A 24,191-nucleotide genomic window follows, 5' to 3' on the forward strand; every position below is an offset into this window, starting at 1 on the left:
GTTCCCTAATTTATGCTCCACAGAATAGATGGTGCCATCAAAAAGGGGGTTCTATGGTCAAATTTAAGTTAAGAGAACTCCCTCTGGGAGATTTACAACATACGCAGCCTTTTAAAGAGAGGTCCTCCTGTAAAGACACTTGTTAAACTCACATTTCCTAGATTTATTTCACCATAGGTTGTGTGGATGTGTAAGTGTTCAATTTATTGACCTACCCAGAGACTGAAGGGAACTAGAAGAAACAACCTGACATATCTCAAACTGCAGCTGAGAGAGAAATGTTCTGGGAAAGCTGAGGTGGGTCTGCACAAATACTTCATATCCTCAGTGAATTTGTTTAAAGTTGCATTTCTTTCCTTCTTCAAGTAAAGTTACCTTAGTCTTTGTCATTAAATCTGTCTTTGAAAATTTCATCAAAAACAAAATTTAGGAAACAGAATTCTAAGAAAAACTTTTTCTTAAAAAAAAGAAAGAAAAGGAAGTTTCTTTCTCAGAACTATATGATATTTCTCTTTTGCTCTGGCTATCAGAAAGCTCAAAGCCAAACTTGTAATTTCAATGATAACAATAGAGGAATTTCAAAGTTTGCAAATCTGCCTTTATTTTTTATTTCTGGTGTTCGAGATCTATTACACATATACTCCTGAATATGTGTGTGTAAATATAAAACATGTAAACAATTAAAATTACATTTAAAGTCAGGCTAATAATAACTTGCTTCCTTTCTTTTCTTCTGCAGGGTAATAGGCTGGTGGACTAGAGAAATGTGGTAAAAAGAATATGGGCTGATTTCAGCAGGCAGATGCCAGGGTCTTATGCCAGCCCTTGTGAACAAGATGGGGAAAGAGAAAATAGGTGTTAGGTGGTTTTTCACTTTTTGACTAAAAGGACAGCTGTAACCTGGAAGGAAGTCTCTGCCTGAAGGGCACAGAAACTTTCCACTGTACTTCTATTCTAACCTACTTCTATTCCATTATACCAATTACCATGCTGAAATGTTTTCTGCGCATCTATTCCCCCACTAGGTTGTGAGCTCCTCAAGAATTGTTTATTTATTTGCAATTTCCCAGTGAAGGACAGTGCAAACAGAAGGTGCTATATATCTCCAATATATGGACATTTTTATTGAATTCAGAAAGAATGTCTTTGGTTTTAACTAGTTCACGGTTTGTTTGTTGTTTGTTGGTATTGGGAATTGAACCCAGGGCATGCTTAACCACTGAGCCACATCCCCAGCCCTTTTTATTTTGAGACAGGATCTCACTAAGTTGCATAGGATCTTGCTAAATTGCTGGCTTTGAACTTGTGATCCTCTTGCCTCAGCCTCCTGAGTAGCTGGGATGATAAGAATGTGCCACTGGGCCCAGTTGTGAGCGCTGTGTTTGAAAAGGAACACTAATAAAGATATGATAATGCTGAAAAGACTCAAAACCACATTAAACATGGGAGAGAATATCAATATTTTAATAGGGAGAAAAGACTCAGGTGAAACAGGAGAGGTGCTTCAAAAGGGTATAGAAGCAAACTGTAATTGTGTGAAACCAATTTAGGCTTATCATGAGAAAGAGCTTATCAGTGATAAGCAGAAATTCAGGAGCTGCCAAGTAACTTAACAGATCACAGGTTATAAAGAGGATTCAAATTGTTAGCTAGGTGACTTTACAACAGGTTTTGTCATGTTAAGTGCAATTATATCTCTAGTAGGGAGATTTTCCAAGTCCATTTTACACGAAGGATATACAAAAGTTGGTCTAATTACTTGTTAATCACTATATATCATATATACTTTGATAATTCACTACTAAAATAGCTCAAATTCTTTTTTTTAAAATTTTTTTAATTTTTATTTTTTTTATTGGTTGTTCACAACATTACAAAGCTCTTGACATATCATATTTCATACATTAGATTGAAGTGGGTTATGAACTCCCAATTTTACCCCAAATGCAGATTGCAGAATCACGTCGGTTACACATCCACAATTTTACATAATGCCCTATTAGTAACTGTTGTATTCTGCTACCTTTCCTATCCCCTACTATCCCCCCTCCCCTTCCCTCACATCTAGCTCAAATTCTTAGTGAACATAGGATGTAAATAAACCAATGCCTTTGTTTGTGAAGGGATTAATGAGAACTAGAGCTGAGAGAAAGATCTATCTGACTTTCGTTTTTGTTAGCAGAGGTTATTATAATCAAATAAAGTCTAAACACATGTATAGTTAGCCCAAGCAAGAGCCAAAATATATATTTTGTTAATGTGAAAGAAACAACTATTATGAAATATTTAGTATAATAATCACATTACAAGAATTTTAAAAGGACAATTAATATTTAGTTTGATAAGAGCTGGTGTTACAGCTCAGTGGTAGAGTCCTTACTTATCACATGTGAGGCACTGGGTTTGAGCCTCAGCACCACATAAAAATAAATAAATAAAACAAAGGTATGTATTCACCTACCCCCCCCCAAAAAAAAAAAGAAAAAAGAAAAAAAAAGATTTAGTTTGATTAAAAAATCATAGCTCACAATAAAGTGAGACATATTCTTATGATGGAAGGATGGTTTCACATATTAAAAAAATTAGTAAGGTGCTGGGGTTGTGGCTCAGCAGCAGAACGCTTGCCTAGCACGTGCGAGATGCTAGGTTTGAACCTTAGCAGCACATAAAAATAAATAAATGCACTTCATAGTCAAGGCTGCACATGACAAACCCAGCTGGAAGTGAAAGCTCTTCCTCTTAGATCAGGGTAAAATAAAGGAGACTCATTCTCACCACTTCTTTTTGACATTGTACTAGAAATCCAAGCCATAGCAAGAGGAGGAAATAAAATTCATCCAAATAGGAAAGCAAGAAGTGAAAAAGTCTCTATTTACTGTTGACATGATCAGAAAAACTAAAGATCCACCAAAACAAACAAACAAACAACAACAACAACAACAAAAAAAACCCTGTTAAAACTAATAAACAAATTCAGTACAGTTCCAGGGTACAAAATCCAACCTATAAAAATCATTAGCATTTCTACACACTGATAATGAATTATCCAAAAAGGATATTAAGAAAACAACCCCATTCACAACAGAAACAAAAAACTAAAATGTAAACTTAATTAAGGAGGAAAAAGACCTGTAAGTTGAAAATTATAAGACACTGATAAAAGAATTTAAAGAAAACACAAATGGAAGGATAGCCCATGTTCGTGGATTGGAGTAATTAATATTGTAAAAATGTCCACAGTACTCAAAGCAATCTGCAGATTCAATACTATCCCTATTAAAATTCCAATATCATTTTTTTTATTGAAATAGAAAAAAAATCCTTAACTCATTTTGTCCCATGGTCCCAAATGTGGAACATCTCTAAACACTTAAATTAAGCAACAAATATTACAGTAATATGACAGTAACTCTGAAATAATTATCATGTTTTTAGAGTCCTATTCTTTTGAGACAATAGGTGATTAGAATGTTTTAAAATATTTTAAAATTCATTTTGAAAATGGCCCAAACTACTTCTTCTCCTTCTTCTTCTTCTTTGGTAATTGTAGATAGAATGCTTTTGTTTATTTTTAGTGATGCTAAGGATCAAAGCCAGTGCCTCACACATGCTAGGCAATTACTCTGTCACTGAACTATACAGCCTCAGCCCTAAAGTTACTTCTACTGAATGTTCAATTGAACAAAATACTACGTACATAACTGACAGAAAATTTAAGAAATAAATTCATGAAAGTATTTTATCATTTTATTTTGAGGAATGCACTATATTTCAGATTATTAATGGTGGAAATAACTATCCTATAAATGGGATACTGGGACAATGTATACTGCATAGTCATTTGCAGTGTACTACATGGACATTCTGGGATGCAGAAATGAAATTAACCTGCCCTCATTCTCAGTTTGTACATCAAAATTCATCTTTGCCCCTCTATCCTACCTTGAGTTCTAAGAGGCTGAATGCTAAGGACCAGGTTTTCCCTCTGAACTTGCCCAATGGAAAGGACTTCCAGAAATGAAACAAGAGTACTTAATCTCCATGATCCTATGTCACAAGCCACAAAATGGCTGAGGCTGAAACTCTACACAGAGCCACAGCTTCAGCACTCACTGGTTTTGCTAGCTGTTGATAACACAATGGGTAATAATTGCCACCTTCTGTTGGTAATCCGTGGGTATTGCATCATATCTGGTTAATTCCCACAAACTGTCCATACCTTTATAAACAGTTTTTTCTTTATGCTAACTGGATGAAATATGGATAATATGATTAAAGCTGTCCAAACTTTTGTAAATAGTTTTTCTTTAGGCTAACTGAATGAAATATGAATAATATGATTATCAGATATTATGGACAGAATTTGCTAAAACAATTTACAGGAGAGAAGTCCACAAGACTTAGTCATGATTCTGGGCACCGTGTGGAGTTATCAGGATGTTGCTATAACTTTGACTTGTTTTAATGAGAAAGTGCTTGAGAAGGACCCAATGATGATCTTTGCTTGGGAGTCAGGTAGTTCTACAGATGGTTGAAGTGATAGAGAATCAACAACCATGCTTTTTTTCCCCCCATCAATTTATTAACTGCTTATGACTTATTGGCACTTATTGAATTATTGGATTACAAGCTACAGGCACCATAAGGGAAAACAGACTAAAAGTGTTCTCTGAAACTGACAACACTGATGAAAAATCAAGGAAGAGGGCCATATGATTATGGATTCGATACAAATAATGAAATTCTCATTATAAAATGGTTAGATAATAAATTCACCATTGTTAGTACAAGCTATGATATGATGGAATCCCATTGCAAAGTTCAGCAATGGAAAGAAGACCAGAGTCAACATGACTCAACCAAAAGTGGTAGGACCTGTAGCAATTTCAGTGGTGGTGTGGATAAACATAACTGATTGGTTTCCAAACACTCCACTTCTATTAGAGGCAAAAAAAAAAAAAAAAAAAAAAGTACTGACCTTTGCTCACTCAAATAACTGCTGTGTATATTATAAATGCATGGATTATTTAAACGTGTGAAAAAAGACAAGAATGATATATATTTGTTGGGTTTCAAGAGATATTTGCTGTGTACTAAATGTGATACTATATTGCCTCAGTGTCCTATTTTTAGGACAATCTGTATTTCATACTTAATGATAATAAAGAATATATAAGCTCTAGATCATGATTTCCAAACCATTTTAAAGCACCTGTATCAATGTTGTTAAAATACCTGCAGAAATAAAAATTTGGGGCTTAGAGATTTGAATCTGTACAGAATCATAAGACTCAAAGTAGCTAAAACAAACTTTGGGGGCGGGAAACAAACACAGAAGCATTGCGTTACCTGACTTCAACATACATTATATATAAAAAAATTACATAAAAAATAGAAAAACCTTAAAAAATACAAAAAACATTATAAAGAAACTGTAATAAAAACAACATGGGCAGTGGCATAAAAACAGATATGCTCACCAATGGAATAGGATAGAAAACCCAGAAATAAACCCACACATTTATGGGAAGTTGATTTGTTTTTGTTGTGTGTGTGTGTGTGTGTGTGTGTATGCGCGTGTGTTAGGGATTGATGGTCAATTGGTTTTTTGAGAAAAGTGCCAAGAACACATGATGAGGAAAGGACAATTTCTTCAAAAAACAGTGTTGGGGAAAATGGTGATCCATGTGCAGAAAACTAACACTGAACCCTTACCTTACACTACTTACAAAATTGAAATTAACATGGATTAAAAACTTAACTATTAGGGGCTGGGGTTGTAGCTCAATGGTAGAGTGCTTGCCTAGCATGTGTGAGACACTGGGTTTGATTCTCAGCACCGCATATCAATAAATAAAATAAGGGTCCACTGACAACTAAAATATTTTTAAAAACCCAAACAAACAAACACACAAAACCTTAACTATAAGACCTGAAACTATTATAAGAAAATAGAGGGGCTGTGGTTGTGGCTCATCAGTAGAGCGCTTGCCTTGTATGTGTGGGGCCCTGGGTTCGATCCTCAGCACCACATAAAAATAAATAAATGAAATAGGTATTAAAAAAGAAAAGAAAATAGAGGGGGAAAACTCTGTAACATTGGTCTGGCAATGATATTTTGGATTTGATTCTGAGAACACAAAGCAAAAATAAACAAATTGCATCAAACTAAAAAGCTGCTTCTGCACAGCAAAGGAAATGATTAACAAAGAGACAAAACAAAGTGAGAGAAAATATTTGCAAGCCATGTACCTGATATGAGGTTAAAATTCTAAATATATAAGAAACATAATTCACTCAGTAAGAAAACAAAAACCTAATTAAAAAATGGGCCAAGTATCTGAACAGATATCAACAGAAGATATTAATGCCAATAGGTACAATAGGGGCACTCGGTCTACTGAGCCACATCCCCAGGCCTATTTTGTATTTTTATTTAGAGTTGCTTAGCACCTCACTATTGCTAAGGCTGGTTTTGAACTCGTGATCCTCCTGCCTCAGCCTCCTGAGCTGCTGGGATTATAGGCATGTGCCACTGTGTCTGGCTAAAGTGTCCACTTTTGCACTCCCTAACCTGTATCTTCTCTCACAAACCCTCCAACCAAGCTTGTATTTCATCCATGCCACCAGAAGAACTTACATTAACATTACAATCGATAATGACCTTTGCACTGCTAAATCCAGTGGTCATTTCTCAGTTCCTATTCAACTTGAGCCACTAGAAACATTTATCACAGTTGATCACCACCTTCTCCTTGGCTTCCACCTGACTTTCTTTTACCTCACTGTCTCCTCTGTTGTTTCTTTCTCATCTACTTAACTCTTAAAACACTGGATTACTCCAGGATCAGTCCATGAACCTGTTTATCTACATTCTTGGTTTCATGGTTTTGACTACCATCTAATTTCTCTACTCCCACATTTGTTTATCTTCACAGTCTGGGACACTTGCTTGAACTTCAGACTCATACATATAATAGCCTAATCAATATTTCCACTTGGAATGTCTATTAGAGATTTCAAGTTTAACATGTTCAAAAAAGAACTTGTCTTCTCTTGTTTTTTCTTTTTAACCACAATATCCAAATACTGCTTTTAAATAAAATTTAGAAACTCTTGGAATATGTTTAAAAATCAACAGCAAAACCCAACTCCTATGGGGGGGGGGCTGGGGTTGTAGCTCAGTGGTAGAGCGCTCGCCTAGCAAGTGCAGGGTGATGGGTTTGATCCCCAGCACCACATAAAAATAAATAAATGGAATAAAGATATTGTGCCCAACTAACTACAACTAAAGAATAAATATTTTAAAAAATTAAAAAAAAAACCTCTTACAAGAAGCCATTGCTGCAAAATTTTCAGAAGTGAGTAAAGATATGAATTTATAGATTCAATAAGCACAGTGAGTTTAAAGCAGGATAAATAAATATATCCACATCTAAACACAAACAGAGAAATTATAAAAGTAATATGCACGGACATAAATCTTAAATAGAAACCAAAAAGAAAAGATCAGTTCCCTATAATGGACTGCCGATAGGTTTCTCAAGAGCAACAAGACCAGTCAGATTACAATAAAATCATTAACTTTCAAACCACTCAGGAAAAACAACGATCAACTTAAAAACTCTACACTCAGTTGAAATATCATTCAAAAGCAAGAGTTGAAATAAAAACATTTTCATATAAAGACTGATGGTTTACATTAAAGACCTAAAGTTAATGAAATATTTAAGTATATACTTTAGGAAGATGACAACTGAGCCCATAATGAAGGAAAGGAAGGCAAAAACAATGGATTCCATATTATTTTCTAATATTTTTCACATTCTTGAAATATTTCATAATTAAACATGTAAAAGATTTAGAAAAATAGTAGAAAAATTGCCAATAAAATAAAAAAAAAGAAAGAAAACTACAGGGCAAAATAACCCATTCTTCTAGTTAAGATGAAAAGAACTTGGTAACAGCTAGTACTGCAAAGGTGAAAGCCATCATTCCTGGTGCTTGCTGTTTAGTATTTATAACTGGAACAACTTTTCTGGAAAAAGATTTGGTAACACGTACAAACATGTTAACATTCTGCATATACCTTAACAGCAATTCTTTTTAGGAATATCTTAAGGAAACTACTGAAAATATGTGCAAGATAAACCATAAGATATTTATTATAACATCTTAAAAGAGCAAAAACGTTACTGACTGGTTAAATTAATAATACATCTACTACATGATGGACTACTACATTTCTAACACAAAAAAAATTAGAATAAAGTTTTTTAAACTTGAGATCTACTGCACATGTACAGTGACTTTTAAATAATATAAAATACTTTTAATGTCAAGGCAAAATGCCCACAATTTGCTGAGTAAAAAAAAAAAAATCAGATTTCAAAAATGAAACTATAATAATTCCAATTTGTTTAAAATAATTCTTTATAAGAGACTAAAAATCTACATACAGAAATATTAAAAGTTATTCGGGTAGTGGGACTATCATGTTCATTTTTTTTTATTAACCAGGATTTTCTAACTTTTGAAAATGAACATGATTAATTATATATATATATATATATATATATATATATATATATATATATATAAAATATATATTTAAATTATCTTTTAGTTGTTGATGGACCTTTATCTTTAATTTATTTGTATGCAGTGCTGAGAATCAAACCCAGTGTCTCACACATGCTACGCAAGTGCTCTGCCAATGAGCCAAAACCCCAGGCAATTATTTTATATATTTGAAAAAACTTTTTAAAAATCCTAATTTTGAGTCTTTTTTGGGGGGGCTGGGTTGTGACTCAGTGGTAGAGCACTTGCCTGGCACATGCAAGGCCCTGGGTTCGATCCTCAGCACCACATATAAATAAATAAAAGCATTGTGTCTAACTATAACTAAAAAATAAATATTAAAAAAGAGTCTTTTGGGCTGGGGATGTGGCTCAAGTGGTAGCGTGCTCACCTGGCATGCGTGTGGCCCGGGTTCGATCCTCAGCACCACATACAAACAAAGATGTTGTGTCCGCCGAGAACTAAAAAATAAATATTAAAAAATTCTCTCTCTCTCTCTCTCTAAAAAAAAAAAGAGTCTTTTTTTGATTTATATATTATAAAAAAAAACAGTTATTTGGGGGCTGGGGTTGTGGCATAGTGGTTGAGCACTTGTCTGGCATGTGTGAGGTACTGGGTTTGATCCTCAGCACCATATAAAAAGAAATAAAAATGAAACCAAGGTATTGTGTATATCTCTAACTCAAAAACAAACAAACAAACAAACAAATAAAAAAAAACCCAAAACAGTTGTTTTAAATCTCACTTCCTCCAAAATGTGAAAACATGAGGGTTTATAAATACTAGGTCCACCAAATCTAATGGTAAGAGAGGAGGCTAGTTTTACTTAGCATTTCTTGTTAATAATTAGCTTAAAAAGTTATTGTTGATAGTAGGGGATAGGATAGGAAAGGTAGCAGAATACAACAATTACTAATAGGGCATTATGTAAAATTGTGGATGTGTAACCGATGTGATTCTGCAATCTGCATTTGGGGTAAAATTGGGGGTTCATAACCCACTTCAATCTAATGTATGAAATATGATATGTCAAGAGCTTTGTAATGTTGTGAACAACCAATAAAAAATTAAAAAAAAAAAAAGTTATTGTTATCATTTCACTAAACATTAAGAAGAATGAGTTCATGCAAAAAATTAATTTACATAGGTCAGACCTTTCTAGAAGAGGTTGAAAAAATTCTGTAACCAGAAAAGGGGAATATTTACATAATATATATTTTATTATTGTTTATAAATTGCTAAATCTCTTTAATTCTTATGCACACACATCAACTCACTTGAGCTATAGTAATCTTATATTTGCAAAAGAAACGTTTAATATTCTAGAATTCTCTGATTAACTACTGGAGAAATGTCTCTGCTTAGCTGACTCTATTTGGCACTTGCTGAAAGTCTCCACCATCAGGGTACAATACTCTTCGTTTTTGGTACATATAATAAAGAGCCATAGATCTATTTGCTTATTACTCACTTCTATATATATTACTTGTTATTTTTGGTTAATAATTCAGGTCTGAAGATGGCTTCAAATTGCTGTCCTCTGTACTCCAATATATTAAATTTTTCCTAATCCTTTCACTGTCAAAATAACATTTAAAAAATTTATTAGTTATTGATGGACTTTTATTCATTTATTTATTTATATGTGATGCTGAGAATTGAACCCAGTGCCTCACACATGCTAGACAAGCGCTCTACCACTAAGCCCCAACCCCAGCCCCTCAAAATAACATTTTTATAATTGTGTGAAGTGAGGAAGTAACTGAAAGTTTGATGTATTAAGTCTTTGCTTTGTATGTTATTTTGAACTGTATGCTACCTATGCTGGTTTCTTAATTTACTTCAACGTGTACTCAAAATAAATTTATCTAAGACATTTTACTTTAATACACCTAAAAGCTACCTTTCACCTATAATACCTTCTTCCTATTCTTTGTTCCTTCATATTATCGTTTCTTTTGAAGTATTCTTCCCTGAGTTTTTTTGATATTCAGGATTGAACCCAGGGGTGCTCCACTATTGAGCAATATCCCTTTCCCCTTTTAAGATTTTATTTTGGGACAGGATCTCCCTAAACTGCCCAGACTAGCCTTAGACTTATAATTCAGTTCTGCTTCAGCCTCCAGAGTGGATGGTATTACATGCATGTACCACTGAGCCCATCTCCTCTATGGTTTTTTAAAACTACAAATCTGATCTTATAATTATTCTTGCTTAAGATCCTTTCAAGACAAAATCCAAAACCCTTAATATTGCTTAAAAAGTCCTGTACAATACAGATTCTTCTGAACTCTCCCAGTTTATCTTAGTCTACCTTCTCCCAACCTCTCCAGCTACACTGACACTTTGTGGTCTTTGCACAGTGGTTTGCTTTCCCTGAATCATTTTTGTCTTTACCACAGAGCTCAGTTGGCGCTTATTCCACATCCCCAGCTCCTCCCCTCCTTTTTTTCTTTCTTTTTTTAAGATAAGACAGAATCTTACTAAGTTGCTCAGAGCCTTACTAAGTTGCTGAGGCTGGCTTTGAACTTGTGATCTTCCTGCCTCAGCCTCCTGAGCTGCTGGGAATACAGGTAGGTGCCACCATGCCCAGTAAAGCTTATTCATTTTTAAGATTTGAGCTCAATGTCACTTCTCTAAAGAAGCCTGCCTCAGGATCAGTTTCTTCTGGTTTATGTTTTTATAATAGCTCCTTCTTCTTCTGTTTTTTAGGGCTTAATTTATAATTACACACTTATGTAAATTATATACTATGGGCTAGTTTCTGTTAGAAAACTGGAAATCCATGAAGGCAGGGTCTATGTTTTGCTTACCATTTAAACATCAGTCCTTAATTAGCATAATTCTTGACTCAATATGTACACATAGGTAATTTATAGGGGATATAACCAATTTAATTGACAGGCTTGCTGAATGTCTTTTTAAAAATATTATTTAGTTGTAGATGGATGATACAATACCTTTATTTTATTCGTTTATTTTTATGTGGTAGTAAGGATCGAACCCAGTGCCTTACACTTGCTAGACAAATGCTCTGCCACTGAGCTACAACCCCAGCACAAGCTGATGTCTTTTAATGTTTTTTTTTTTTTTTAATTCCTAAGAAATGAAGGGAGTCACACTTGGAAATTAGAAGTTCAAACTTTAAAACACTGCAGAAACATGGAACAAAGTCACCTTGAGAGGCAAAGATCTATGTAGAATTAGGTGTTTTAAAAACTTGGTTATTATTTGGTAGCAAGTCACTTAACACCCTTAAATCTAAATTTCCTCATTTATAAAACAGAAAATAGAATTAGTCCTTCCCAGCTCATATAATTATTGTGAGGACCACAAAGAGAAAGAGTGATAAACTGTAAAACACTAAACAAATGTGATCTAGTATAGTTATTACTGAATAAATGAGGCACTAGAGAGGTGTATCTGCAGGTAAGACTCATAAATTTAAGCAAAATACAAAAGGTAAACCTGAATCAAGTTAACAATTGAATTTCCTAAGGTTTGCTACTACTTAGCATTCTTTTTTAGGGAAGAAAAGATAAAAGATGATTTTTTTCATTTTCCTGATGTTAAAGAAATATATTGCAAAACCAAGTAAATCCTATCCACTTAAAATTTTGGGCAATGATGAGATGGGAAAAGCTACTATTTACTGAGTTATGTATGGGGAGCTATCTGTTCAAAGTTACACATGTAGTCATGTGCTGCATCATGAGGTTTTGGTCAATGACAGACCACATGATAGTGGTCCCATAAGATTATAATGAAGCTATAAAATTTGTATTGCCTGGTGACATCATGGCCTTAGCAAAGTCATATTTGTGGTTATGCTAGTGTAAACACTAAACTGTGCTGCCAGTTACATAAAATTATAACCCATACAATTATGTACAGTACATAATTCTTAATAATGATAATAAATGACTATGCTACTAGTTTATATAATTATTATACTATTCTTTTTAGCCTTAGAGTGTATTTCCTTATACTTATCAAAAACATAAAGGTTTACTGTAACATAGTATGTCACATTGTCCTCCCAGCAGCCTCATACAGCTTATGTTCTCCTTGTCCTGATTACATCAAGAGGCGGTGCAGAGTGATTGACCCAGACCATTTAGGTTTGTGTAGCACATTCTATGATGCTTGCATAACCTCAAAATCACCTAGGGACAAATTTCTCAGAACATATCCCCATCATTAGGCAATACATGACTATATATAAATACTCATTTAATCCTCTTAATAATTTGATCAGGTAAATACTTATTATTATAATCTTCATTCTGCAGACAGAGAAATAGAGTACAAAAGGGTTAGAGAAACTTGTCCAGGATTACACAAATTCAGAACAGGATTTACTCTGGCTCTAGAATTCACACCGAACTCTTTTCAATTTACTACATTAAACAGTTCTGATTTCTCAAGGTCTCCATAAAATATTATTGATTGAATCAAATATTCACTTGCCAAATACAAAGAAGGCAATTTCCAAAACTGAGGGATAGAAATAAGCAAATGAAGGCTTTACAATTTTAATCTTATAGACTTAAAATAGACTATATTCTTTCTCCTTTTAATACTCTACTACATTCTGATTTTAGAAGATGCAGTCAAAATAAAAATTGGTTGTATACACTGACCAGGATATGATCCACTCGGTCTCTTTTCTTTCTTCCAAATTTCATCATTTTCTGCCAATCAGTTTTGTGGTTTGGCTCCTTTTTGAGACTAAACAACTTGAGTACTTCAGTTGTTATGAAGTTCTGCAGAAACAAAGGAATGAATGAAACAAGAACAACAAAATTCCTGAGATTTATGTGTTTACAATGCAGTGGACAAATTTGTAGTAAGATTACAATATTTATGACAAAGGATCACAAATTTCTTCCACTTACAGTTCCACTTAGAAATTTAAAGGGAAAAGCATCCTAAATGCTCAGATTTTATTCACTTAAAATAATTTTTGTACCCAGGTGTGGAGGCCTGTGGTCCTGGTTACTCAGGAAACTGAGGCAGGAGGATCTCATGAGCCCAGGAGTTTGAGACCAGCCTAGGCAACATAGTGAAACTCCATCTCAAGGGAAAAAAAGAGTTTTTGTTTTTTATACAACATATAAAATAAAACCCACTGATAATCCATAATGAAAAAAATTACTCCACAGTTCCCTTTGCCTAATTAGCTAATTCCCAGCTGATAAAACTACTAAAGAAAGTGTAAAATAAATATCTGAACTAGAAAAATTCTAAAGAAATTTTTTGCAAGCAATGTTTTATTAGAAAAATGCAAGCTTTTATCTGGGATAGTTTATTTTGAAGCACCAAGATCTGAATATGTCACACTAAAAAGATTCTAATGAACACTTCAGTATGAGAAGCATAATTTTACTGTTAACAATACCTTAATTATCCACCTTAGACACTAAAATTAGTGGGCAGCATGCTAAATTGATGCACACAGTCTGCCGATGGCTAGCACATTACCTATCTTTATTTCAATTTGCTTTATTACAGTCAAAGTTGCTTCTGTTAAAAAACAATATTCTCACATATATGTAGAAAATACCAATCAAAAATAAATAAAGGCATGAAAGGAAGATAAATAGAGGAGAGGAGACAGAATAAGGGTAGAGAGGAGGGAAGGAAAAGGGAGGCAAAATGGGGATTGAAATCAAATTCCTTGCATATATTATTTTATCAAAATGAACCAAAATAAATGTATAATTAACATGCTCTAAACAAATTTAAAAATAACACAGCAGCAAAAATCCACAATATTCTCAATTGGGGGAAGGACACTTTATGAATCAGAATTATCTGAGAAGATTCTTGATCTACCTATTGTGTCCCCAAACCCCATCTTTCTCTGCCTACACACAGACACATACACAGTACATTAAAGAATTTATCCACTGTGGAAGGGTGGAAGAAATGGAGCATGCAAGTGTGTTTTGAAAAAAACTACTTACTTTAATCTAAGTCAAGGGCTGGCAAATTTTTTTCTATAAAGGAGTGGATGAATGGAAATAGTTCAGGTTTTTGTGGACCATGTGTTTTTTTTTTTTTAAACGTTATTGTGTTTTTTAATACTTTTTTTAAAAATTTATTTATATGTGGTACTCAGGATCAAACCCAGTGTCTTACACATGCTAGGCAAATGCTCTACCATTGAGCTACAATTGCAGCCTCCCATGTGGTCTTTGTTACAACTACTCAACTCCCCCAGTGTGCCAACAAAGCAACCCCAGGTAATATGTAAATAAATGGGCATGGCTGTGGTCCAACAAATATTTACAAAAAGACAGTGAGCTTGGGTTTAGCCCAAGGGTCACAGTTTGCCAACTCATGAGGTAAACATACATCTCATAAATATCTATTGGTGTTCTGTCAGTATGTAGTATTTTTAAAAGGCTTTCTATTTCTATGATCAAACAAGCCTGGGAAACACAACTCTAAATTCTTGCTACTTGGGCAGCAGTAGGGCTATGCAGTGGTAAGGCTCTTGCCCAGCATGCCGAGGCCCTGGGTTCCATCCCCTGCACTGCAGGATGTAGAGGGGGGTGGTGTTTGTTACTTCAGAATGGTACTAGAACCAATAGCAGTATCACTTGGGAGCTCGGGTTAAAAAGAATTTCAGCTCCTAACCCGGACCTATTTATTGAATAAGAATGTCCATTTTCACAAGATCCCCAGATGATGTGATGCTTGTTACAGTGGGAGAAGCACTGCCCTGGAAATGAAACCTTTGCTGAATTAAGGAAATATGAATAGACAGAATGAATGCCACCACGTGACTACAAAATTTTTAAGTCCTTATAGCTTTTGAACACTCGATTTTTTCAAAGGTTTCTAAAGTAACAAAATTTCTAAATATCATGTTACGATCAGTGGATCCTTCCTATTTCAAATCCACATTACCAACTAGAAATCTCTAAAAATAAAAGATGGAAAAGTAACATATGTATCCAGGGCTGGCATGTTTTCGTATGTATTTTTAGAACCTTATGCCTATCACTAAATTTCCAAAATATTCACCTAAAAAACACATGAGTTGCAATAATTTATCTCCCTAGGTATTTCTTAATTTTTCCTTAAATATCATATATTGTGTGCATGTGCATATATACATATATAATAAAAATGACCACCAAGTTTACAAAAGTTTGGCTCCAGAATTCACAATGAACTCTTTTTAACTTACTATATTAAATAGTTTTGATTAGGGTTGATTAGATATAGGGTTCTTTTTGGGCCCCTTGTTTACAGAATCAATGAATCAACAAATATTTACTGAATACCCTCTACAGGACAGACCCTGAAAACATAAAGGTGAATAGTGTACAACAGTGCCTGCTTTTATAGCATTTATAGAGTCTGTGTAAATGAAATCAAATAGAAAAGGAGGATTTTATAATTTGCAGTTTACCTTGATTTCCTTCAGGTTATTTGGATTTTTCACTCGTCGGAAATAACTAGAGTTGATTCTACATGGCTTCATCCAGACAGGTTGATTCAAGTTGGGATCCTCAGCAAATATTTCCTCAAAAATTTCTTTTGTTAAATCAAAAACCGCCTTGATAGAGAAAGATTAAACAAAATGACTAAGAATCCGCATTATAGTGGGTGAGAAGTTTAAAAGTTAAAGTCATCTTTCCATGTTACATACCTGTTTATAGACCCTTTTACTAGTGCTTTCTAGATCCAGTCCCTTATTGGCACAGCCAAGCAGTTTTGCAGGAATACTAATGCTATGAAGGTCATGGCCTAATTCTTTCCATTTCCAAAGTTCTTCTGCTGCATCATGTACAAGAATTTCTACTTCCTCTGCAGTATGTGGGACTGCCAATAATATTTCACATGGCTTCTGGGGTGGCCTTTTAGGTTCTGCCATTAAAGGTACAATTGTTTCTTCTGTCTTATTTTTTTGGATCTTATGAGAAGAGCTCAATCCAAAATCTTCATCAAACCAGTCTTGATCATCCCCTAAAGCACTCAGGAACTCCCGACTGATCTCAAGTTCAGCAAGTCTCTTAGCAAGCTCTTCCTGCCCACTGGCACCAAACACTGGGCTCTCCTGTAGATATAGAATCATTCAAATAGGGGACTATTTAGTGATTCTGATTTCTTAATAAGTTTTTAAGACAAAGTATATCTTTAATATTTCTCTATAAGCAAAATTAAACAATATGGTAGCTACTAGTTAACAAGAAAGACTTACCGTTCCCACTAATATGCTTACATAGACTTATCATCCAATTTATAATAAAACGTTTGTTGATTCATTTTTTTGTTTTGTTTTGTTTTTTGGGATATCATTATTCCATTTCTGAAGGACTATCTCTGGGATAGGGAAATGGAATATAAAAACTTATCACCTTTGGTGATTATCTGGCTCAAGTTACTCAAAATCATTACTTTTGCTCAACTGTCTATGGGTAACCTAAACAAATTGATGGTCTGGGTATATGTCATAGTGGATATATTTCAGTTTTAACAGAATCAGCATCACAACTGGTAATCTCTGCAGGGCAACCATGACTGAGTAGTCATGTAAACAATTTCATAGGTGAAAAAAAACATTGCAGTGACAAGAACCATTAGAAAGTTCCATAGGATAAATATTTTCAGTGAACTCAGAAGGGATCTAATTGTGGACAATATGCAGGGGCTGTCAACCTAGCCGTCTGAATGGATGTTTTGTTCCCATAAACCTGGCAGGGCCTGTGACAACCCTATAGTGACTACTCATGACATAACAGAGGACAATTATACTTCAAACAGAAAAATAGCTACATGGCCTTTAAAAAGTAGCATATCACCTTTATCTAATGGACAGCATATCAGAACAAAACCTATCTGGAGTCAAAGAATTAAGACGTACCACACAGGCAAGGTAAATTGACATTTTTCTAGATGAAATACTTACAGGTCTGGGACACATATCTGGAGAGGAGATCTCTTCTTTCTCATCTTCTAATTCAGACCTTAAGAAGCAATTTGGAACACTGGGTGACTCTTCCTCAAGATTGTGGGACGGGTCCTGGGATGATACTTTCTTTTGGTCACCATCAAGAAACCCCTGATTACTCAGCTGAATTTTCTCATTTCTGGCTTTCTTGATTTGTTGTAGCTGACTGACCGTGTCCTTCACAAAGTCTTTCAGTAAACTGTCTGTCAGTAAGCTGACTGTTTCTAGTTGTTGCTTTGACTTCTTTTCCTCACTCAGTGATGATTTCAGCTGGGCTTCTAATTGGTTTTTTTCTTTTGTTAGAAGGTCTAGAAGTGGAGTAGAAAGCTTCTCTGAAACTTCGGAATATAGGTTCTCTTCCTTTTCTGTAAACTGCTGTTGTTTATTCAATTCTTCAGAAAAGGTATTATCTAAAGTATCATCTTCTGCAGTGATGGAAACCTTTCCTGTGGCATCAGAAACAAGGTCTTTGTTTTCCTTTGAAGAAATCAGTGAATCTGCTGAAGTTTGCTGATGAACATGGGCTTCAAGTACCCCAGAAATGTCCTGTGTATGGTCTGTTTCTACTTTAAGACTTCTCTCTCTGTTCACTGAGGCTTCTATATTGTGCATACTAGGTAGAGATTTCTCATAAAAACATCCAATTCCATCTTTTTCTATATCTTTTGAACTCTCTGTGTCTTTTTGTTCTTGACTATAGTTTTGATATTGTTCATCTTCATTTATGTCTATATAGTCATCAAAGTTTTCTAGAATGTGAGATATTTTTTGAGGAGGAGCAAAAATACCATGTTTTTCTTTGCATACAAAATATACAATGCCATCATATGTTCCATTGTTATTTCCTTCAGGTTTATCCAACTCCACTCCAGCCCAAAATCCTTTAGCAAAACTAGTTTCACCTTTGAATCGAAGAGTTCCTGGTTGAACATTGCCAATCAACACCCTATCACCAATGTGGAAATCAAGTAACTCATCTGCAACAGAAACTGAAGCCAAGGAAGGGGCTTCAGTAACCTCCTGTTCATGTTTCACATCACTGCGTTCCTGGCTTTTCATTAGCTCAGTAGGGGACTTAAGTTCTAACAGTCTTTCAGAATGAACGTTGCTATGAATGGAAAGGCTTTTCCCACTTAGGCACTCACTGATTTCATCATCACTACCAAAGCCACTGGCTCTACTTTTAGAGCTCCTTGTTGGCTGTGACTTATCTCTGCAAGACTGAGAGTCTTTCCTGAGTGACAACAAAGATGACATTTCAGAGTCACCTTTGTACAATTCAGCTGAAATTTCTTTCTTGAAAGAAGACACTTCAAAATCTTCAGAGTATGACGAGTCTTTTAGAGCAAAATGATGTTCTGACAAGGACAAGTTCTTTTCCTCTTTGTTCTTTTGCTCATGAATGTCTTCTCCTGACTGCATGTCTGCAATGTGATCCATATCTTGATCTGAGTTTCTCTCTTTTAACATTTCCTCTTTTTTATGAAGATTTTCAATGGATAATCTAACTAAATCTTTCTGAACATTTGCAGAATCTAAAGGAAAATCTTTCTTTGAAACAGTTTCAGATGAGTCTTCCTGTTTCAGTTCTAGTTTCAGCAGGACATCAGATTTTCCAGACAGTTTTGAATAGGCACCTTCAATCTCACTCTCCTCCAATTTTGCATATTCTACTTCTTTTATTTCTGATTTTTGATTAGATTCTTCAACCTTGGCACCCAACACATCAAGAATTGTATTAGAGGTATTTAATTCCTTAAGCAGAGGTAATGAAAGTATATTTTCTAAAGAATCTCCAGATTCTGCCCTGGTTTTCCTTGATGATCTGAGAATTAGAGATGGGGTCTGCAAATGTTCTTCAGTTCGACTATCCAATTCAATCATTCTCTTTGCATATGCAGATAAAGACTTTTCTGATACTGATCTCTCAGAACCTGACAATGAAGCATCTTAAAGAAAAAAAAATCACCATATCAAAATTATTTAATCACAATCTATTTATTGATTTCTAAGACCAAACTAAATAAATGCCAAATCTTGGTGAAGAAAAACTCTGGTCAATAAGTATGACCTGTTTTGTTTACCATATACAAGAACATACTATTACATACCATTATAAGAAAAACTATGAATATAATACATAGAACATTTAAAAATGTTTTAAAGTTTGGAATAATTTCTTCAGTGTTGTATTATAAAGTGAATAAAATGGAGCTAAGTTTACGCAGCCATTGCTTTGTACAATCATTCTCAAATCATGAAAAACAAGATTGTATGATGGATATTAAACACATTCTTTGAATAGAAAAACAAGGAGGAAGATACAAATGTATTTACTAAAAGAATAAATTTCCCTGGAGACCAATTAAGCTCTTGAATTAAATTAAAAAATAAAAAGAAAGAATATTTCTGCAAATATAGCACTAAAGAGCCAAATTTGCAAAGTACTAGCAAGTAGGACAATTAAGATCAAGAAAACAAAACAAAACAAAACAAAACACAACAAAAACCAAAGGCTAAGGTAGGAGGATCACTTGAGCCCAGGAGTTCAAGACCAGACTGAGCAACATAGCAAGTTCTTTTAATAAATAAATAAGCAAAAATTTAAGATGCTATAAAATTTATTTAAGAAATTCACTTTTCAATGAAAAAGTTGTACAGGTAGAATTTCACAGGAATTTGCACAAATCCTTAGACTATGTAGACACAACTTATTTTTTCTAGTCACATACCAACATGTTCAGCAATGGATTCCAAGGATCCTCTGGAACATTCTGGTTCTGTTAGTGATTTCCAGTTTTTTGCTGTTTCAGATCTGAAATGGAAAAATTAATGAGCAGAAATAAACATACTGCTAATACTGTAATAAATGACAATCAAAAGCAGATATTCTTAGACAACTATTTCTTTCCTCTTCTCCACAGACCATTTTCATTGTGTCTACTTTTGGCATTTGTCACTCTGAGTAGATCTTGTTCTTTTTTCTACCTACACATTTATATTCCATCCCAGCTGCCTTTCTTTCTGTCTGCAGAGAGGAAAAAATGTGTCTCTCACTTGTCCAAAGCTAAATTGTACACAGCCTCATGGATGGTACTTCTCAATTATCTACTCTATTTACTATCATCTTTAATAGAGTCCCCCCTACTTTTTCTTTAATGCTAGGGATTGAACCCAGGACTTGCATATGCTAGGCAAGCTCTACTTTTACTACAATCTTTAATTTTCTACCTGGAGAATTTTTTTTTCTCTTCCTCGGGTTATAAATATTGCTAATGTCTCAAAAACAAAAACAAAAACCCTTACAACATTTTCCTCTTCGATTCTTCACTTGTTCACCCTGTTACGGCCCTCTCTTATTTATTTATTTTTTTTTAAAGAGAGAGAGAGAGAATTGTTTAATATTTATTTTTTTAGTTTTCGGTGGACATAACATCTTTTTTATTTTTATGTGGTGCCAAGGATCAAACCCAGCGCCCCACGCATGCCAGGCGAGCATGTTACTGCTTGAGCCACATCCCCAGCCCCCCTCTTTTATTTTTTATAGTTAACAGGAAGGGCTATATTTACTGTCTTCATTTTCCCGATTCCTCCTTTTCCTTTGATAAACCATAATATTTGACTTTTGCTTTCTACCTCCTAATAATGCCCTTAAATGCTGCTATTTATCAAATTCAGTTCTTCGATACCTTTTATTCTCTCTGAATACATACCTTCCCGGGTTCAATCACCATATATATCTACTGATTATCCTCATATTTCTAACCACAACTTTCTTGGAAAATTCCACTTATATGAACCACAACATCTCAAAATTAATGTTTAAAGCCCAAATCATTAACTTCTCAAAAAAGCTATCTGCTTTTCCATTTAGGTTAGTGGAACCTTGACCCAACTGACAAAGAGAAATGTGGGAATCATCCCAGATTTCCTCTGCTTCCTCATCCAGCACTTTAATGGGTCATGTCTACTTCTTAGATATTCCTAAAATGTATCTCTGATTTTCTATTCTTATTTCTGCTGCTTATTTTAGGCCTGGCTTAGATTGCTTTTCTTCTGCCTTCTGAGCTTACTCTGTTTATCATTCCTCCATACTACAAACAGAAAAAGCTCTTGAAGTCTTTGTCTCTACCTTTCTACTCACCCCCTCTCTTCTTCCTTTTGTACTGGGGATTAAATTGGGGCCTTCCACATGCTAATAAGCCCAAGCCCTACCATTGAGCTATGCCCCCCAACTTATAAATACAATTTGTAGCAGTTTGATTAAGAAAACTATGGTGCTGAGGGTATAGTTTAAAGGTAGAAAGCACTTGCCTAGCATGTACAAAGCTCTGGGTTAAATCTCCAGCACCACCAAACCAACCAACCAACCAATCAAAAAACAAAACAAAAAAAGCAAGAAAACTATAAAGCCATTTCAATAGTATATTATATAGAAATTAAAATAAAACATTTATAGTAAAATGAAAAAATGCATAGGTAACAAAAATACACACAAAATGTATAAAAAAAATCTGGAAGGAATACACTTAATTGTTTATATTTGCTATTTTGATATAGCTGGGTATGATGATTTAAACTTTTTTATTGCTTCCCTAGATATTCTAATAATAAAGATAATATCAGCATTTAATACATAATGCTTTTTATGTTATAGGCCCTATCTTAAGTTAAATATTTTAACTCTAATAACAAGTATATTAAGCACATATTATTACCTCTGTTTAATAGGGATATAAACTATTAAAAAACTGAAGCACAGAGAGGTTAAATAATTTGTCCAAAGTTACATAGCCAGCTGGTAGAGGAATCTCAGATATGCTAAATTAATTGTAAATGGGCATGCATTTCTTTTGTAACAATAACAAAAAATATCAGAAAGTACTTTTTAATACAACCTTCAAAGGCTCCACATCTTCTAAAAAGATGAGTGAGTGAAAGGCTTTCATAATTTGGTTTTTACTTATTTTTCCAGTCTCTTGTGCTAATTTTAACAAAATCTTATTGTGATTGGCTTCTATGATATGCCAATCTCTCTCTCTCCCCCCCACCTTTTTTTTTTGCTTTTGATAATTCACAAATGCCTTCTCTTTTAAATGTTCCCATTTCTTAGTAGTACTGGTTTGCCTAATCCTTGCTGTTCAAAAAATTTAGTTTAAATATTATAACCTAACTTTAATACACTAAAATGTACATTGTATATTCTAATGTTGTATATGTTCCAGTGTTGCTACTTAGTATTTTTTGTATTTACTTCCTGGTTGAATCATATTTTATCACCTGCACAGAACCATAATCTACTAAGCTATTCATTCATTTTTTTAAAAAAAATATTGTTTATTTGTTAATGGATCTTTATTTAATGTGGTACTGAGAATTGAACTCAGTGCCTCACACATGCAAGGTAAGTGCTCTACCACTGAGCCCTCATCTATTCTTATATATATATAAAGATTGTTTCCAATGTTTTATGACTATAAAAGACATTATGGCAAAAATATCCATGCATATAGAGATTTTTGGTACTCCATATTTTATCAAGCTAATTTTCCAAAAGTAGGATTGCAGGGTCAAAAGTTACAAATTGTTTTTGACTTCTAAAACATTGCCAAATTGTTTTTCAAAATATCTATACCAACTTATGATACTAGTACTAACAATACTTGAGAGAAAACTATTTTCATTACACCCATCAGACTGCAAGATTAAAACATATTTAAAAAATCTATACCTTATTAGAAAATTAATTTGCATTTGTCATACAAAACATCTTTACTTTAGTGATGCTAAAAATATAAAATAATACTTTTTTTATACTTAGAAGATAACTTCTACTAAAATCTTTCCTTATTCTTTCTCAAACCAGGCAGACTAGATAAGTTATCATAAATTCCTACCTGTGTAGTGGGAGGGGCTTGATCTTGGGTTTTTCAGAAGCTGAGGAGAGTGTTTTAATCTGAGGTTTGGCTGTTGGTGATGTTTCCAAATCTCGGCTAAGCTCTGCTTCAGTTTTCTTAATAAATTCATCATATGACTAAGTTTAGAAAAATCAGAGGAGTTACTATGCAGAATTTTTTTTAAAAAAAGGTTTTATATTATAAAATAGTACATTAAAAAACTTAAATGGCATAATTTAAAAGTTCAGCCAGTAAATAATATTTCACATAAAATCTCCCTTCCTGCCCTCTGGGTTTGATCACCAGCAACGCTCTCTCTCAACACCCAAAAAGGAATAGTAGTCTCAATCCACACAAGTTCGATCCCCATGAAGCAAAATTCATACCCTGCCACATTAAAAATTTATTTAACTTTCACATCTAAGGGGAGACCTCCAACTATTATACCTTTCCTTCATTTTCTTGGCTAAAGTCCTTACTTTTATAATTCTCATTTTTTAAGACAATAGCTGTTTTGTTCAACACTGCAGATCCAGCCTTCTGAGCAGCTTGTATTACAGGTGTGTGCCACCACATCCAGCTGATCTTTATTTAAAAAATTTGTTTCCCACTATTTCCTAACAAGAACTCTACAGTATGGTCACTATCTTAATCACTTTTCCTACTTTTAAAAGTATGTACAAATTGCTATGTCTGTCCTATCATTATATTGTATATGCACTGTGAAAATATTTATTTTCTCCAGA

General features: G+C 34.1%; 1 protein-coding gene and 1 long non-coding RNA gene across 12 annotated transcripts in view; one reads left to right on the top strand and one right to left on the bottom strand.

The window, feature by feature from the left end:
• LOC308650944 overlaps positions 1 to 24,191 on the top strand; it is a 902,096-nt gene that overhangs the window by 852,000 nt on the left and 25,905 nt on the right. The gene's annotated exons all lie outside the window — the stretch shown is intronic.
• CEP350 (centrosomal protein 350) overlaps positions 1 to 24,191 on the bottom strand; it is a 170,072-nt gene that overhangs the window by 4,845 nt on the left and 141,036 nt on the right. For all 11 annotated transcript variants that reach the window (XM_081297495.1, XM_081297494.1, XM_081297503.1 and 8 more), the window contains 6 exons: positions 23,446 to 23,582; positions 20,281 to 20,363; positions 17,507 to 19,497; positions 16,247 to 16,654; positions 16,007 to 16,153; positions 13,224 to 13,346 (listed from right to left, as the gene is read on the bottom strand). In XM_081297495.1, coding sequence (XP_081153621.1) covers positions 13,224 to 13,346; positions 16,007 to 16,153; positions 16,247 to 16,654; positions 17,507 to 19,497; positions 20,281 to 20,363; positions 23,446 to 23,582 — 2,889 coding nt within the window. The remainder of the gene's footprint in view (positions 1 to 13,223; positions 13,347 to 16,006; positions 16,154 to 16,246; positions 16,655 to 17,506; positions 19,498 to 20,280; positions 20,364 to 23,445; positions 23,583 to 24,191) is intronic.

This window comes from Spermophilus citellus, assembly GCF_964194105.1.
Source record: "Spermophilus citellus genome assembly, chromosome: 6".
NCBI lineage: Eukaryota > Metazoa > Chordata > Mammalia > Rodentia > Sciuridae > Spermophilus > Spermophilus citellus.